The 18,732-nt window shown below is 51.8% G+C and overlaps 2 protein-coding genes across 3 annotated transcripts in view; one reads left to right on the plus strand and one right to left on the minus strand.

The window, feature by feature from the left end:
* Window positions 1-11,677, plus strand: part of Smad3 (SMAD family member 3) — a 136,819-nt gene extending 125,142 nt beyond the window's left edge. The window contains exons 6-9 of the mRNA XM_004662563.2: window positions 2,954-3,166; window positions 5,274-5,411; window positions 6,337-6,481; window positions 8,121-11,677. Of these exons, the coding sequence (XP_004662620.1) occupies window positions 2,954-3,166; window positions 5,274-5,411; window positions 6,337-6,481; window positions 8,121-8,244 (620 nt within the window). The 3' untranslated portion in view covers window positions 8,245-11,677. The remainder of the gene's footprint in view (window positions 1-2,953; window positions 3,167-5,273; window positions 5,412-6,336; window positions 6,482-8,120) is intronic.
* A 4,111-nt stretch (window positions 11,678-15,788) lies between these two features.
* The window catches only part of Aagab (alpha and gamma adaptin binding protein), a 43,876-nt gene continuing 40,932 nt past the window's right edge, over window positions 15,789-18,732 (minus strand). For both annotated transcript variants that reach the window (XM_004662566.2, XM_045160222.1), the window contains exons 8-10: window positions 18,572-18,676; window positions 18,142-18,191; window positions 15,789-17,584 (exon numbers count right to left, since the gene is read on the minus strand). In XM_004662566.2, coding sequence (XP_004662623.1) covers window positions 17,507-17,584; window positions 18,142-18,191; window positions 18,572-18,676 — 233 coding nt within the window. In that variant the 3' untranslated portion in view covers window positions 15,789-17,506. The remainder of the gene's footprint in view (window positions 17,585-18,141; window positions 18,192-18,571; window positions 18,677-18,732) is intronic.

The following is an 18,732-nucleotide window of genomic DNA, read 5'->3' on the forward strand; positions in this document are numbered from 1 at the left end:
GTTCTCTAGTCAAAGTGCTGGAATGTAGAGGATGGAAAGACATGGCCAAGGATTGCCCTTGCTTGGTCCTGCTTAACCAAGGAAGCCTTCAAGCGGTGCCCTGGCTTAGTGACACTGACCCCCAAACCAGAACCTTCCTAATAATGCATCTGGCCATGTCCAGGCTTTTCCACCAGTGTGCTTGTGGGTTCAGAGGTGTTTGGAGAAGGGCTCAGATCTGCCTGGGAGGGCCTCTTGGCTTAGGACTTCCTGAAGCGTGGTTCTGGCCCCGTGTGACAGACACTGTGGGTGGCCCACCAGCCGTTCTCATTCAGACTAGTGGGGTGTCAGTGTTCCTGGGAGCCTCTCTCTCCCTGGACTAGGCCCAGGGAATTACAGACAGGACTTTGTTTTGGGGGGGAGGGGGGTAAGGCTCTGTTCCACACATTGCTGAGTAAGTCAGGACCGAGCCACATGGGCTGACCCAGGCCAGAAGCACAGTGACCTAAATGGCTTGCTTAGCTATCTTCTAGTACACTGGTCAGGGCAGACTAGGAAACTGAGACCAGAGAGGGAGCTCATGCCCTCAAGGCCGCACTGCAAGGTCAGTAGTGCCCATACCTAGGCAGTGGCAGCTCTGACATGTTTCCTGAGCACTTTGAACTTGAGTTGTGCTTGGATTTTTTTTTCCCCTTCTAACACTGTCCAAAATAGCATAGCTCACATTCTAGCGGCCACACTGTTTAGAATATAGCTTATCTCATTGGAATGCTGAAGCATCTGGTGGAGCCGGGGGCACAGGCCACGGCTGCTCCTGTCCCATTACCGTCCTCTGAACAGCAGCTCAGATCCCCTGCTTCTAGCTTGGACACTCCTTGCCCCACCCTGGGAAGAAAAGAGCCAAGAAAACTTTGCTTCTTTTCTACATCCGGGGATCAAGCAGGACCCTTACGCTTTCAAGGCCACCATCATCAGTATCAGTTTGCTGGGTGCCTGCACTTTAGCTGAGCCAGCTCTGCGTCTCCCACTAGGGTAGAGGCCAAAGTGTTGTGACCAGGCTCAACACCAAGGCAGTGGCTTCCACCCCTTGGAACACAGCTGGAAGTGTCTGGGGACAATTTTCTTTTTCTGTATGTGAAGGGCAGTGGTCAGCCTTGGGCGTCATCCTTAGGCATGCTGTCCACCTCTCTTTGAGCCATGGTCTTTCACTGGCATGGAAGCACCAGGGATCCTCCTGTCTGCACCTCCCATGAGTGGATTCCAGGAGTGTGCCACTGTGGCCAGCAGTTCACACAGGGCTGGGCACTGAACTCAGGTCCTCATGCTGGAGCAGCAAGCACTGAGCTAGCTTTCCAGCCCTCTGGGAGCAGTTTTTATTGGGAGGGTGAGGTGGATATACGCTCCTAGCATCTAGTGAGTGGAGGTTAAGGATACAGCTTGACATTCCCTAAGGTCGGGATCCTCTTGCTCACAAGAAGAGTCAGTGCCAAGGTTGAGCACGCTGGCAGAGGCCATTCTGACCCTCTGGCAGTGTGTGCTGTAAGAAGTGTTGGGAGTCAGTGTCCCCTCCCTACCCACAGCAGGACCTTGTACCTCAACTTTGGAGGGAGAGATGGCTTCCCTGAGGACAGTACAGCTTCTGGCTGTTAGGGGCTTGGCCCACGATCAAGGGCTGGTGAGCACAGGTCTCTGCTCTCAGAAGATGCCTGACACGCAACTTCTTACAGGACTCTTTTAAAAATAATAAAAAACACCTTTATTTGAGAGAAAGAGAATGGCTGTGTCAGGGCATCCAGCCACTGCAAACAAACTTCAGACACATGTGCCAACTTCTGCATGAGGGTACTAGGGAATCGATCCTGGGCACATGCCTTAACTGCTGAGCCATCTCTCTAGCCCAACATGTGAGTTCTTAAGAGTAGAGCTCCTGGGCTGGAGAGATGGTTTAGTGGTTAAGCGCTTGCCTGTGAAGCCTAAGGACCCAGGTTCGAGGCTCGGTTCCCCAGGTCCCACGTTAGCCAGATGCACAAGGGGGCGCACGCGTCTGGAGTTCGTTTGCAGAGGCTGGAAGCCCTGGCGCGCCTATTCTCTCTCCCTCTATCTGTCTTTCTCTCTGTGTCTGTCGCTCTCAAATAAATAAATTTTAAAACAATTAAACAAAAAAAAAAAAAAAAAACAAAAAGAGTAGAGCTCCCATCAGGGAAGGGAGGAGAGGGGCCTTGGGATCTTATGATCAAGTTGGACACTGGTGAAACCAGGTTGTGTAAGGATAAACCCTAAATAGCCCGGTAGCTCCCCATATATTGAAGAGAACCCTGAGACTGAGCAGATGCAAGGCAAGTCCTTTACTAAGCCACCTAAGTAGGAAGACCCGAGTTTGAGTCTCAGCACTCAAACTCCAGAGTGAACCAGCTGAAGGTCTGATAGTACCAAGCACTAGGGCTCTGCCTGCCAAGGGGGTGCTGTGGAGGTATGCGGCTGAGGGCACAAGCCATGGAAGGTGTGAGGGTTACGGGCAGGGACACTTCTGTATTAGTAGTTCTCACAGGACAACAGGTCTGCTCTTGTCCGACAGCTCCTGGCTGTCCATGGAGCCTGACAACCAGGACAAATTCAAAGTTTTCTTCAGCCAATTTGTGTCTTGGCCGTGCCAACATCTGGCTGTCATGGCTGAGCCTCAGTCCCTCTGGGCAAACAATACCTTGTGTTTGGGTTCGGTCTTTGGGGGGACCTTGGGAAGAGAGGCTATAAAAGATGGTCATGTAGGTGGCATGGCCCATCCTGGGTCTGTTAACAAGGAAAGGCCCAGCATGGGGCAGGGTGTCCATGGGCAAAAGGAAACATCTCTTCATTCAGGGGCAAGTCTCCAGGAGGGTTTCCCTAGACACGAAGGGTGTTGTGCTGGAGAGGGAGGAAATAGTGCTCCAGGCCCTCCCCAGCACCCATTGACCTGGCAGACGCTGTTTCTCCACAGACCTACAGCCCGTCACCTACTGTGAGCCCGCCTTCTGGTGTTCCATCTCCTACTACGAGCTGAACCAGCGCGTTGGGGAGACGTTCCACGCCTCACAGCCCTCCATGACGGTGGATGGCTTCACTGACCCCTCCAACTCTGAGCGCTTCTGCCTGGGCTTGCTGTCCAATGTCAACAGGAACGCGGCCGTGGAGCTCACGCGGAGGCACATCGGTAAGGGTGGCCACGTCTCCTGTGCTGTGTAGTTGTTCCCACACAGGGACAGTTACTCTGCCAATCTGGAGGCAACTTATTTAAGAAGGGAAGTCTATGGGAAAGCTAACATACAAAATACTCTTTATTTACACGGAGAGAATGGGCACGCCCCGGCCTCTTGCCGCTTCAGATGAATGCAACACTATGTGTACGTGGTGTTACATGAGTCCTGGGAAATAGAACCCAGGCTGTCAGGCCTTGAGCCAAGTGTCTGTAACCACTGAGTCATCTTTCCAGCCCACCCTCTTATTTGGTGGGCTGGAGCTGAGATAAGGGTGCTTGCGCTCCTTGCTTCAATCCCTTCTATCAAACTATACAGACAGGTGGATAATTAGTTGGTCATCCTTACAGCAAATGATCTCTGAAATTTTAAGAGTTTTGCCGGGTGGGGTGGCACTCACCTTTCATCCCAGCAGAGGCAGGATCACTGTGAGTGGGAGGCAACACTAAGTAAGTTCCGATTCAGCCTGAGCTCAAGAGAGACCCTACCAGGAAAAAGCAAAATAAAAACAGAAAAAAGCTTTAAGATTCTTCCAAATGAAGTTATATAGCAATGCAAAATACAAAAATACAAAAGAATTTATCCACTTTAGGGCTGGTTTACTAATTATGTATTTATTTTTAATTTGAACAGAATCTTTCTTTTAATATTTTTTTTTTTATGAGAGAGAGAACAAGAGGGAGAGAGAGAACTGGCATGCCAGGGACTCTAGCCATTGCAATTGAACTCCAGCCACATGTGCCACCTTGTGCATAGGCATTATCTTATGTGTAGGCGTCATCTTGTGTGCATCTGGTTTATGTGGGATCTGGAGAGTTGAACCTGGCTCTTTAGGCTTCACAGGCAAGTGCCTTAACAGCTAAGCCATCTCTCCAGCCCTTAGTAATCTTTTATTTCACCTACTGAGCCATCTCCCAAGCCACTATTAATTAATTTACTTTGAGGCAGTGTCTTACTATAGCCCAGGCTGAACTGGAACTCGCTTTGAAGCCCAGGCTGGCCTTCAATTCACAGCCTACCTCAGCCTTGAAAGTGCCAGGATTAAAAGCATGAGCCACCATGCCCAGCTTTGTTGTTGTTAAGTTTTTAAATTATTTTATTGTTTTGGGGGGGGGTGGTTGAGGTAGGATCTCATTCTAGCCCATGCTCTTTCTTTCGATTAATTATGAATTTTAATGCTAAACTGTTCAGAAAAGGTAAAACAGAATTTCTCACTATGGAAATGCCCGTGGTCGGGATGGTGGACCCCACACCCAGAACACAGTGGCAGCTGTGTTGCCAGCTTAGGAAAGAGGACGCAGGACGCAGCGCTTGTCTTCTGACAGTCATGCTGAGGATAGCTGGGCTTTTTAGGGAGTGTTGGGGTCAAAAGGGCTGTAGACCAGATGTAGTGTGACCCCCTCAGATAGCATCCTGCGCCCCAGAGGCTCACTCAGGAACTGGACGTGACTGCTGAGGGGACGTGACCCCAAGAGAGCCAGGGCACTTCCTTCCATACTTGCTGGGAGGCCGGGGACACAGGACAGTTTCCTGTGGGAGGCGTCCCCTCGTGCCTCTCCTTGTGTACCTGAGACACCAAGGAGAGGAAACAGTGCGGGAGGGGGACAGGAGCTGAGTACTAGGGCGGTGGGTCACCTGGTCTCCACCCCTGTGCCTGGGCCTGGAGTCCAGTTGTTTTCCTGCCCTGTGGCCCTCTAGGAGGCAGAAGGGGACATCCCTCCCCCCTGAGCAAAGCTCACTGTTTACACAACCACTGGAGTGCTGAGCCAATTTAAAATTAATTTCTGTCCATCTGGAGTACATTGAGGAGATGAAGGGAAAGTAAGTGATCTAACGTATGGAGTGCGTTAGGAAACCACACGAGGCATGGGGCCCGGCCTGCAGTCTCAGGAGCGAGCGCTGTGGGCTGCTGCCATACTTAGGCCCACTCTGTCCGCGTCACTGAGACTCGGCGCATGCTGGGGTCTCAGCTTCTGCCTCCCTTCACAGCTTCCAGCGGGGATCTGGGCAGGTAGTAGAGCTCAGGGTTGTAAGCCCCGATCCTGTCTTCTTTAACCCCTCCAGGGAGAGGGGTGCGACTCTACTACATCGGAGGCGAAGTCTTTGCTGAGTGCCTCAGCGACAGCGCTATTTTTGTGCAGTCTCCCAACTGTAACCAGCGCTATGGCTGGCATCCGGCCACTGTCTGCAAGATCCCACCAGGTAAGCACCCCCCGTGTGCCTTAGAGGGCTGCGGGTCCATCTTTCTCCACTCTCCTCCCCAGAAGTATCTGCAGTGTCAACCTCGAGGACACAGGGCTGAGCTCTTTGCCTGGCTGTCTTCCAGATGAGAAGGGTATGTATGAGGCAAGGCTTCCTGGAGAAGGGATATGTAAAAGCCAGGGCCAGGCAGAGTCAGCCCATTTCCCACACAGCATAGTGGGCCTAGCAGACAATTTACACTGGCAACATGTTTACAACTCTGATGTCATCCAGCCCTCTCTGTATCTCCAAGGAGACACATTCAAAGAAGCTGGGGCAGCTGAAGGACTGGCTAGCCTGGTGCCCTGTCACACCTCCCCTTCCTCTTGGAGCAAGTGAGCTGAAGCTGGGTGGCCTTCCCACCTTCTCGTGAGGTCTTTCAGAGCTGTAATGACCAAGGCCAGGGCAGGAGCTGGGCTGGCCCATTCCTCAGCCCTCCTTGCCTTGCCTCTGGGCAACACATTCAGGGTATAAAGACTTCATTTGAAGACTATTTGTGCTTGTCTCTATCTGGAGAATTAGACACACCTTCACTTTGTTTTGAATGTGACCCAGGCTTCTTGGCCCTGTCCTGTGTGGAGTGTGCTGGTGCCAGCAAGTCCCTTGGAGTCCTGCTTGGGTCCCTTCACTCAGGGCAAGGTCCTCTCCACACTGTGTGTCCCCCTAGCCCACCTACGGGCTTCTTTCTCAGCATCCCCACAGTGGGAGGACACTTCTACCTGCATCTTCCTAATAAAGGGGAACAGATTCAAGGGCAGGGATAGAGAAGGAATCCATTGCTGAGCATGACCGTGTGCCACTTGAGACATGCAAATCAAGCCATGCGGGTGGCTCAGGGACTCTGCTAACCACTTTCCACCCACGAGTGTGACTTTGTCGTTGGCAGGCTGCAACCTGAAGATCTTCAACAACCAGGAGTTCGCTGCCCTGCTGGCTCAGTCTGTCAACCAGGGTTTTGAGGCCGTCTACCAGCTGACGCGCATGTGCACCATCCGCATGAGCTTCGTCAAGGGCTGGGGAGCCGAGTACAGGTGGGTGACTCCAGCTCTGGACAGCCAGGAAGAAACACCTCCCCCTGCCCCCCCACTCAGGTCCTGCATGGGGACAGTGGCACCAGTCTGTTTATATGGAGCAGGAGCTGAGCCTGGACTGGGGTCCTCCTGCCTGCTTTGGAGCAGATGGTTTCAAATGACTCCCACCAGGACAGTCAATGTTTAAAAATGGCACTGATCACAGTTCAGGCCCTTAGACTGTCTGGACTCTTCCTCGACGAGGCAGGACTTGTGCTCCCAAGCACCCCAGGGCAGACACAGAGGTGCCCACATGTCAGCCAGGGCCTTGCAAGCTCCTCTCCCCTTTTCATTTTTCCAGATGTTTGGAATCAGTTTTGTTTGCAGTCACCCTGCACCCGGCCAAACCCATTTCGGTACTGGCTCTGGGCCATTTTTCATAATGAAATCCTGATGAGCATGACTTATGGAAAGTTAGATTCTCATCAGGATGGCGGTCTGAAAAACCCTCCTCCGTTTACCACTTGCAGCTGCCCCACAGTGCCAGGGACCAGAGCGCCTTGGTCCATTTTATCTGAAATCCAGGGAGGGTGACCGCCCCCCCCCCCATAAGTAAGCAATCAAAGTAGTGAGACCTTAGGTGAACTGAGGGCCCCGTCATGATGATCCAGCCCAGCTGGAGGAGCACTTCAGAAAGCCTTTCCACCCTGGCTGAGATCACTCAGGGAACGAGCGCGAAAGGGAAAGGACGGACCTCAGTAGAAGAGTGGCAGGGGAGGCCCAGTCACCTTCTTGGGCTCGAGTCAGTGGGCACAGGGTCCTGCTTAGCCAGGCACCCAGGGCTCAGTGGGTGCCTTTCTGAACCTCCCTCCTTATCAGCAAAGCATAGGCCGTGCAAGGAAGGTGAACCTCAAGATAGTGGCCCTGGATGTGGTGTGGCACCAGAGCCCTCCAGCTCGGTGCTGGGAAGAGCTCCATGGTGGCAGAAGCCCTTTCTTCCCTGGGGTACTGTATCCCTGTGCAGGACACCCTGCCAGCACACCCAGTCCTGTGTGGCCCACCCCGTCACTGCCGCCTGGCAGCACAGCAGCCCAACAGGCGGGTGCGGCCCCTTCCCAGAACTGCCTTGCCCTCTTCCTGCCTTGCGAGCCAAGGAGGGTAAGGTTTCAGCCCAGCACTCCATGAGGCTACAAGTGGGCCCAGGCCTCACCTCCAGCTGGCAGTGGGCACCCATGCAGTAGAGAGCCTTTGGGAGCTGCGTCACTAACAAGCCTGAATTTAGACAAAATTTAGAAAAGAAGCGTGTGCTGTGCCTTGGTTTTTTCCAGCAATTGTCCCGCTAGCTCTGTTCATAAGATTTTCCAAAATAAGGCCGTAGCTGGGGATTCTATCAGCACATGGGGAACTGAAGGCATGTGGGCTGTCAATGCTTTGTAAAAACACTCTCCATCAGACAGACACGTCATCACAACTGCAAGGCTGGCCCAGGTCTGGAGAGGGGCTGCAGGCACCCCGTGGCCTCCTTAACTCTTGAAGGGCCTTCTCCCCGTGGCTCTCAGCAGAGCCTGCTTCCTTGGTTGGAAGAGTTTGGCCTGCTAGGTTCAACAAGTTACGGTACCACCACCGGGTTTTAAAGCCTGCCCCTTTGCTATTTTTGCAGGAGGCAGACAGTGACCAGCACCCCCTGCTGGATTGAGCTGCACCTGAACGGGCCTTTGCAGTGGCTTGACAAGGTCCTCACCCAGATGGGCTCCCCCAGCATCCGCTGTTCCAGCGTGTCTTAGAGACCGGGCTGTGGGCTTGGGGAAGATGGCCTGAGAGGAGATGGAGAAAATCAGAACTCTCCCCAACCTATTCTTGTCAAAGAAGATGATTTCTCTCACAGCTAAGGTGACACCAACCTGTTTTTGAGAACACAGAAGGAAACCCCAGGGGATGGACTTAGCATCAGCTGTGGCTGCTGCACACACTGCCCTTTATCCCGTTCGGAAGGCCAAGAACTGGCTTCTGCCTGGTGGTTCAGGTAAACAGGTGGTGTTTCAGCGTCCGCCTCCTCTCCCCAGCCCGCCGCCTCAAGGACAGAGGTCTGGGATGCCACAGTCCAACAGGAAGACACCCCTCTCTAGGACTGGAGGAAGCCACCTGTGGAAGGGGGCTCTAGAGCTCTGGCACTTCTGGTAAACACCCCTCTCCCACTGAGCATGCCCAGCTCCGCCATCTGCACACCGAGTCCCTGGAGAGCCGGGTGCTCTCCCCGTGCAGAGCACACCGGTGGCTGTGCTTGGGAGAAGACTCGTGGGGTGAGAGCCATCTTCTTTTCCTCTCACGTGGCAAAGCTGGACCTGCTGAGGCTCCGTGTGTCTACTGTCTAAGCACACGGACCTCGAAGGCCGCAGACCACGCTGTGCTCCCGTGACACAAGGGTCCTGTGCTCACAGCATCCTGGATGAGGCAGCGCTCCGCCTCGCCAGCTGTGTTAATTCACCTTCAACAGGTGCTCTCTTAGATGTCTTACATTTCACAGAAACATTCTGGGTGGGGGCACCTTGACCAGGAAACCAGAGTGGAGCCAGCAACTGCTCTTCCCAAGGCTAAGGCTACACCTGGCAGCTCTTTGGAAGCTGAGATTTACAGATGCAAATTCACCAGAAAGAAAAAATATCAATCTCAGGCCAACAAATCAGAAGGCTTTTAAGATGTTTTTACACCTTTGGAAAACACAGGCTTCATGCAGCGAGGTCTGACATCTTCGCCCTGGTAGAGGCTTACCAGTGACTTCTGCGGCAGGGGCGCTGTGTAACAATCATGGCTCATGGCAATGACAGAAAGCTAGTATAAATTATTTCAACTAGAAAGCAAAAAAGCCCTTTTCCTGGCCTTCCGCAGAGCACAGCATGCAGGATCGCTGACTGTTCCTTTCTTCTTGGCTGCTGTCTTGTAGGAATCGACTTAGCCCGCACGCTCGCGTGGGCTCGTGCCAGCAGAGACCCCGGGATTTCCTGTGAAGTCCCATCTTAGTCTGGGTGAGAGGTGGTGGTGTGTGCTTCTGGCAATTTGTGAATGCCAAATGTGAGGACTCTTATGCTCTTAGAAGATGTTGGGGGGCTTTCTGGTAACTCACCTGTAGGACTCGGTGACCCCTGATACTCTAGCCACGTTTCCAGTTAAGTGAACCCCCCTTAACCCTCCTGAGGACAGAGAAAGGATGGAACAAGCCCCTTGTGCATCGTCCTTCAGGCTGTGGAACAATTACAAAACCCTCATGTCCCCCAGAGGGCATCTACTGCGGATGTGAAGGTTGGCCTTGCTCGTACAAACACAGGACACCCTCTGAACCTGCTGCATGTCATTGATGCTCAAGTCAGTCCTGACCAAAGGCAGGCAAATTCCACTGTGGCTTCTGTTGAAACCGTTGTGGTCCTCTATGAAGTTTCTGGGGGCCTGCATTCTCCACTTGCTACAAGATCAGCTATGGCTTCCTACGTCAGTTAACCTCCCACCTGGGGCAATCTTGTCCACTTGGCTGCATTGGTTACCTGAGTTCAAAGCTCAAACCTAGGCTTCGTGTAGGAGGCATGAAGTGTAAGGTGGGTTCTTTGAAGGTCAAATGAGGAAATGGAAACAAGCCTACCTGTGGCATCATGGAGCATTGCCCCCCTTAAATCAACCATTTAGTTTTGATTTAAATCCGGTTGAATGAATGGCATTTATAGCCTTAAACACTATTTAAAAGGCAGTTGAAAAGGGCAAGAAGAAACCAGGGCAGTTAGGTAGTCGGCAACTTGACCATGTGTGCTATTTGAACTTCAGGCTGCTGTCTGACATCAGCTTGTGGCTTGTACTGGGGGTGTCTTCAGCACCTACTGAGGAGCCGACTTCTTGTCCCCTCCCTCCTCGACCCTGACTAACTTAGATCCTTCCAGGGTGTTCACAGGGATCAGCCTTGGCCAGTGTGGGATACAGGCCTGTGTTGGCATGTCATCTCGGCTGGCAGACTGTAGAAAATCTGACATTTTGAGACGAGCCTTGAGTCGGGAGTGGGGACTTCTGATTAGGACAGCAGGTATGAGGGCAAGGCTGCGTTGTTTCTTATAGACAGTGATGATTTTTCACGTCGCTGTTAATGCACTGAAATGAGCTGCAGCACTGCCCTTGGCTTCCTGGAGTCTGGACATGTTTCAGGGCTGAATGTCTCGGGTGGAGGCAAAGGTAATTTCACTCTAACCCCCAAGCCATTATTCCCGAGTCCCCTTGTTCCTCTGGGAAAGACATTTGCCAGAGGGGCAAGGGTATCACCATAAGTAGCAAGAGCTAGGACTTTTCCCAAAAGACATCTTTTGATTAGAAGGAAGCTTTAATGGAGCTCAGTTTTACTGTCTTTATTCGGCATCGTGTTCCATCCTTGGCGTCCTTTAAGGAATGCTCTTCACAATGTACAGATCCCTTTTAAAGGCGCAGGAGGACATGGGTCAGGCAGAGAGAGGAGGCCCCTCACAAGGGAACGGCAGCATATGGCACCTCCTTAGAAACAGCTGTCCCATAAAGTGTCACTGAGTTTCTTGGAGGCAAGCTGCTTTTAAATGCAGAAGTAATGTATGCTCTAACATTCTGGTGTTTTTATATTTATGTATTAAAACCATTCAGACAGATAACTATTTAATTTCTTAAGGACAGTTGGAAAGGTCTCCTCCTGGGGACAGTGGCTGCAAGAGCTGGGGCACAGCCAGTTCTGAATGCTGGTGGAGGGGGTAGTGGCTTTTTTGGCTTGGCGTCCAGAAACACCAGTCCAGGCTGGGTCAAGAAGTGGCAGCGTGCAAAAACAGGCACCTCCGAGTCAAACCGAGGTCCTTCCACTGGGTCCTTGGAACCAGGCCTGCTCTTCCTGGAGTGAAAACTTCACACGGGGAAGGAGCCACCTTCCTCCAAGAGGCATTTGCTGGGGCAAGCAGGCATTTGTGGACTGGTTTGAAGATGCTTGGGTGAGCAGAGGACTAGAGCATGGAGGCTCTGACTTCATCCTTCAGCCAGCCTGACCTGTTATGATCTTTGTAAAAAGCATGTATTTATAGTGTTTTAGATTTTTCTAACTTTTGTATCTTAAAGCAGAGCACCTGTTTAAGCATTGTACTCCCCAATTGGTAAAGAGCCGTGTTCCCCTCTCTTCCTGTTGTAAGTGCCCTTCTAATAAACTGCCCACGGGAAAGCTCCGGGCCAGGGGCTCAGGCCTCCCTCTTGCTGTCTCTGGGAGGAGAGGGGAGTTACGAGCCCCCGTGAGGTGCTGGGGCTTCGGTGACCAGCACGCCCAAATGTGCTGCCACCGCTGTGCCAGTCACCCCTGCCCATCACGCAGGACGCCCTTGGTCACCCAGCCCTACACCTGGAGATGACTGAAGGCCGCCGCCTCCCGACTCCCGTTGTCACACACGCCAAGTCCATCTTTCCTCAGATGGAGGTAGGTTTCCACTTTGCAGCAGTGACCGCCAGCCCTCAGGAAGTCTTTCGGAATTCCAGACCTCTAGCCACTGCAGCCAATCTAGATGTGTGCCTCAACCTTCTGTGGGCTCTGGGGAGCCGAACCTGGCTCCTTAGGCATCACAGGCAAGCTCCTTAACTGCTAAGCTTCTCTCCAGCTCGTCTGTACTCTTATAATGACCTCAAAAGATGTTCATCAGAATGTAAAATGCCACCTGGTACTCCATAGTCTAAGAGGCAGGAGAACCTGGGGCAAAGCGGGGCTTCTCCTGCTGTCCTTCTAAAGGATCCCTTGAGCTGCCTCACATTCCTGCCTTAGAGGTTGCCCCTTGGCTGGCTCTCCCACTCTCACCCCTGCAGGGTTTTCAGGTGCTATATGGCCTCTCTCAACAGCTGATGGTCAGCAAGGCTCTGTTACTCAGCCTGTTCCTTGAGCTAGATGACCTTAAACCCAAATACCCTGTGACTCCACAGAGCCAGCTCCACGCACACCTCTGTCTTGCTCCATCGCTGTTTGCTGAGGTTCCTTTTGGAAGGGCCTGGCTGCAAACCTCGCTGGCTCTCCTTGGCCCTCTCATGCTTGTTCTCACCGCATATGGCTCCTAACATTCTTTCCTGAGGGCTTCGGTCCTCAGGATTCTAAGCCACATAAATGCCAATGACCCCTAGATGGGAACTTAAGGCCTAGATATCAATCCTGAGCTTCAGACTCAGACACCAGCCTGCTGCCTCCTGGAATAAGCCAAGTGCCACTAGGACCTCACACTTACAATACAAAATTCGCCATTCACTTTAGCAAGACAATACAAAATTCGCCATTCACTTTAGCAAGCCATCTCCCTTACAACTGGGACAAAAGTAAACCTGTAGAAATCACATTTGTTCACAGCTCCCCACCACCAGTGGTCCCGTCCCCCCAGTTCTGCTCCAGCCCCACTCCTGCTGCCCTGTGCTGCAAGGCCTCCAGTAACTGGGCCCTGCCCTAGCATTCCAGCTCTTTCCTAACCTCCGCCATGCATTCCATAAACACAACTGCCTGCGTCAGCTTTCTGCCACCAACCAAATACCTGAGATAGTGAGGGGAAAGGGTTAGCTCCCAGTTTCAGAGGTGTCAGTCCATGGGCTTTAGGCCTGTGTTATGGCAAATCATAGTGGGAGCCTGTTGTGGGAGGAGCTACTGACCTCACAGCAGCCAGGAGGCAAACAGCAGGGAGCAGGGTCAAGGACCTACCACCAGTGGCTTTCCATTATGCCCCACCTCTTAAAGGTTCTACCACCTCCCAACCATACCATGAGCTGGAGTTGAGGACCAAGCCCTTTAATACTGGGCCTTTGGGAAGATTTCCTATCCAAACACTAACTTTTTGCCCACCAGCACTTCCCACACCCCTCAGACCCACAGTCCCCACTGTTTGCCACAGAACATTGGGCTCTTGGCTGGTCTCCACTCTCCAGGGATCACAGGTGTGTGGCCATGCCCAGCTGTCTAGGTGGTGTTGGGGACGCAGACTCTGAATCAGGCCCTCATGCTGGCACAGCAAGAACACTTAACCACTGAGTTAACTTCCCATCTTCAAGGTCCGCTTTTAAATCCCGACTTTTCCAAAAGAAAATAGCTGTAAATCCCAAAGGAGCTAGGATAGGGCTGAGCACTGTTGAGGAAAGGGGCATACTATCGCGGGAAATTCTTAGGTCCTCCAGGCCGCATGCAGAGGAACAATTCAGGGACAGGCAAGATACTGCTGATAGCAGAACACACTCCATGGAAAGACAAACGGCAACACTTGTGATGTTGGTAGGAGGCATGGGGAACACCACAGCAAACTGAGAACTCCAAGACCCCTGAGCACATGCTCATAGGCTAGAGCTGTATGTTGGGTCATTAAATGAAACTCCAGGTGGAATCAAAATCAAACACTTGGAATTTCTCCCTGTACGTTCAGCGTTTTACTCGTGTGTGTGTGTGTGTGTGTGTGTGTGTGTGTGTGTGTCTATGAAGGGGTTGGAGGGGACTGTTGTGCATCCTCAACATCTCTCCACTTTAATAAATTATAAGAGAGAATGAGCATGCCAGGGTCTCCAGCATGAACTCCAGATGCATGCACCACCATGTGCACCTGGCTTACGCGGGTGATGGAGAATTGAATCTCAGTCCTTGGGCTCTACAGGCAAGCAGCAAGCAACTTAACCACTACGCCATGTCCCTAGCCCTCCACTTTAATTTTTGGGCCAGGGTCTTCACTGACCCTGGAATGTACCGGTTTGGCGAGCCCTGCCAGCAGGCCTCAGGGATCCCTAGTCTCTGCCTCCTCCACAGTGCCTGCTTCTGCGTGGTGCAGGGTCTGAACTCAGGTCCGCATGCTGCGCAGCCAGTAGCTCTTTACCCATTGAGCCGCCTCCGGCTCCCAGCATTTTACTTCAATGAGATCTGCAAATTATGGGGCAGTTAACAGTTAAGGTGGTGCTAGGTTTCAAACCAAGCATTTACTCAAGGTGGAACCAGGTTCAGCATATTCTCTGAGACCTGTTTGTCCTCTGATGTGACTGGATGATGAGGTAAGGCTGTAGCCCACCTGCCTGTGTCCGTGGGGAGAAGATAAAAGCACATCTAGCTCATCTCAACAGTCCCTGAAACTGCTTCTCTGCCAAGCAGGCTGCTCAAGGAAGCGGAGCCCCACATCATAGGCCTGTTGTGCTAAGGTTAGTTCTGCATCAGTGAGCACCCAAGCTCAAAATAGCTGGGAGCTCTCATCTTACCCTGCAACGTGACTCTCCGCTGGCCGTGGCAGGCTGAGCCAGGCCGAGGGGCTGTCCTCGTGCTCTTGATGCCTCATTAAGAGACTGGCCCAGGGCTCATAGAACATGTCAAGCCCCAGCAAAGATGTGTATCCCACCTCTCCATCGTAGGAGCATGCTGGCCATACAGCACATGCTGTCAGCAGTCTGCAAGAAAGCTCTGCAGCCCTTGAGCCACACCCCATGTTGCTCAGCCATCTAAGCCTGACTTCCCTAAAGCTCTAGCTTCTCTGAATCGGACGTGGCCAAGTTCTATAAAGAGCAAGTACACTGGTCCTGCCAATCCTCTCTTTGTACGGCAGGACAGCACCATTTTAAAATTATAAATACATCCATGTCTTCATCGCTCTGAAATTATTACATAACACATGATCTCAGGGAAGAAAACTTTCAGCCATCTCTCTCTAGCTTCCAACACTCATGGATCTTCAAACTTTGTGACCTTAGCCACCAGAACATGGGTCGCACTTTCCAACAAAAAACTGTGGGCCTACTATGTGCCAAGCACTGTTACATAAGTCAAAGCCAACCTCTTACCTTGAATCCTACTGGAGATTGCAAGCTGTGGGTGCGCACAGAGACCACGTGAGCAGAGTGTACCTGCCTTTGCAGTGTTAGAGTCACATGCTGGGTCCTTACACACCACTGGGTACATTTCCCCTGCATATCCCAACAGCTGAGGCCTGAAAAGCATCAGCAGGGTTGAAGGGATGGCTTAGCAGTTGAGGCGTTTGCCTACAAAGCCAAAGGACCCCGGTTCAATTTCCCAGGACCCACGTTAGCCAGATGCACAAGGGGGTGCATGCGAATGGAGGTCATCTGTAGTGGCTAGAGTCCCAGGCACACTCATTCTCTCCCTCCCCTCCCCCACTTTCTGTCAAATAAATAAATGGAATGAAAAGCATCAGCAGACCTCACACACAAGCATAGCGGATTCCAGAGCCTGCAAAAGCCTGGCAAACTTGTGTCGAGTATGTGTAGTCCAAAGAAGGGTGCAAAGTCTACCCCAGCTCACAGCACCGCCCAAACCATGGAACCACAGCAACACACATCAAGAGACTTTGTCATTAAGTCATTGTTTAATTACCTGGCTTCGTTTAACCAACAAAATCAAGTTCACAGCCTTTTCTAGTCAGTATTTGCTAACCAGTTGCCCTAATATATTCTCTACAATCTTTTAAGAAAAACATGTTCCACCTTCCTGACAACCCAGAGCCAACTTCCCTCATATTCCTGATTCATGTCGTCACCTCAGACAAACGTCAGTCCCACTGATGGGACCGTGATGAGCCATAAGGCTCAAGGACCTTAACAAGAGTGAACGGGAGGGGGAAAAAAGCCACTAAGCAAGCCAGCATCCCCATCACTCCCAACATGGAGATGGTGTCGGCTCTGTAATGTCCCTGACCTGGTCCAAGCATTCCACCTCGCACATCTGATTCAGACACGTGATGCCCAGAGCAGGCAAGTCTTGTTTCTAAGTGTGTCTCAACCTGCTTTCCCACACCAGGCCAGAACCAGGTCTCAGGCTGTGTGTAGCACCACTTACCATGGGCTGAGCCAGCTCAGAGTCACAGCGGTGACCTATGTACCAAGTATTCTACAACAGCAGAAGGAAGACATCTTATTTGCTGGACTCTCTGTTCTTCCGGGTGAAAGGTTCCTCTGGGGCTGCCTCACTCAAAGTACTACTCAAGAGGAAGAACAGACAGCAGATGTCCCCTGGGTTTAGCCCTGGAAGGGCACAGAGGAGCCAGCAGCCTTGGGAGCAAAGCTGAGAGCTCAGACGGCACTATCTTAACACCTCACGTCCTCACTATGGCTCAGTACCACTGCCTTCACAGCGATCTACTGGTCTTAATGGAGAGAAGGGGGCTCTGCCTTTTGTTCAGGGTCTTACGTGTGACAGCAAAGCAGTGGCGTCTCAAGTAGCAGGGAAGTGCTCCGGCAGCACAGTGTCCACCACCACGCCCACAAAGCATGCTCGAGAACAAGTGCCTAGTCTCCCTGGCCCATGTGAGGATGTACCAAGGCTTTTCATTCTCATGGGGTGGTAAACCTTCACCTTTCGCCTCACAACGCACACATGGGCCTGCCGAGTCTCTGTCACAGGGCCTCAGACATTGAACTGCCAACGCAATGCCCAGAATGACTTTCTCAGAGGTAAGTCTGGGGGCGCACACACTGCTGCCCCCTTCTCCTCCAAGAATCCCAGCACAAGTTAATCCAGAGCGGTGCCTCTGCTCAAGAACACTGTCCCAGTTTGGAGCTGCATGCTCTTTGATGGGGAAAACCAATGCCCAGGAAACGACACCAGCCCTACCCACAGCCACTGGGGTGAGTGCAGGCAATGCCACACAGAAGTCCGCCCCGCAAAGGCTGCAGGCTGCCACCTCTCTCTCCCTGCTTTCCAAGACAGGTTCCCAGGCTGGCCTTGGACTCACCATCCTCTGCCCCCTAAGCGCTGGGTCACGGGCATGCGCCATCACGTCTGGCTCTCCTTTCACCTGGGTAATCACACAGTCCTCTCAAACTCATTCTGCTCCCATTCTTTACAAAGCATATGGCTACATTATCACTCATTCCTGCCGCCACACTCCTCGCTCCCTGATACTGCAGGAGCTCTCTATTAGAAACTAAAAGTAAGATGACCCTAAAAACCAGTCAGGTGGCCAACATGGCCATGGGAATCTCAGCCAAGCTCAGCTGGGTTGAGCAGGGAAGCATCTTGGGTGGGCAACACTGACATCTGTGTTAGTCAAACCTAGTGGTAATAATTTAGTGTTCTTCGTCAGAAGAAAGGCCTTCAATTTCATCTCTGTCTCCCCCAATTGCCATCCAGAATGCTTTGGCCACCTGTGGAGAGAAGCATGCAACAAGTTTCAAACATCAGCTGAGTTTCAGCTCATTTCCTATGTCACATCTTGAACTACTTTGCCCTCCAGCAATACATCTCGAAGTCCTTCACTACTCTGACCCAAACTTTCCACGTCAAGAGTCATGCCCACACATGATCAGGAATGTCTCCCAAGGTGATGTGTGAGGGTACAGTGCACATTGTCAGCCCGAATGTCCAAAAAGGAGCTGGATAAATTATGACACAGTTCACTTAGTGGAATGCTATTAGCCATGTATGTTTCCTGCCAAGCACATGGGCAGTGTTGGTAGGAACAGAACAGCTAAGAGTTTTCCGGCTTTGCTGGAAGGCAAACGTCCCGGGTCCCCTCGTGTCACAGAGCACACATCTGAGATACTGTAGGGTTACCACAGTAACTGCATCACTTTGTACAAACGTTCAACCGGGCGTAAGTTAACAGTCCAGTGAGGCTCACACTGACACCCCTTAGAAGTACACACAGACGACACAGGGGACCTATGAGAGGTCCTCAGTAAGTACCCGACTGATATCTCACCTTTTCTGCATGCAACTTTCTTTGCTCATGAGGAAGCGTCGCAGCCTTGTCTAAGGGGAGAATAGATCTTAAGAGATTTGTCTGCTAGCACAGGAGCCCCTCAGTGCACGGACGTTCTAACACTCAAAGATGGTAGACAGGTTTCAAAGATGTGAGTACACGGTGAAGTCATTACAACTGGGATCTCCCAGATTTTCCAGATGGAAGGATGGGAGTGAACTGGTGGCCACAGGAAAGTGAGAGAACAGAGAATGAAGACAGGACATTCTTTCCCCAGGGAGTTTGTTTTTTTTTTTTAAACCACAGAATGGCACAATCCCCCAAGCAGCTAAGTTTCTCAAGACCAGAGCTCAGAATGTGGTCTAGCAGCTATAAAATGAAGTTAGGTAAGCATCGATACATGAATGGGAGACATGGCAGAGTTCATTACCTTTCATTTCCTTTAGCTTTGAAAACAGTCTCTCAAAATTTTCCAAATCTCCTCCTCCAGTCGTGAGACTGGCTAACTCTTGAATGTCCAGGTCCAGCATCGGATCTGAAATAAGGGTTTGTCTCACATTACTTGTGTGTGCTGGGTACAGGGGACTCAGC

This window comes from Jaculus jaculus, chromosome 10 (genome assembly GCF_020740685.1).
Source record: "Jaculus jaculus isolate mJacJac1 chromosome 10, mJacJac1.mat.Y.cur, whole genome shotgun sequence".
Classification (NCBI taxonomy): domain Eukaryota; kingdom Metazoa; phylum Chordata; class Mammalia; order Rodentia; family Dipodidae; genus Jaculus; species Jaculus jaculus.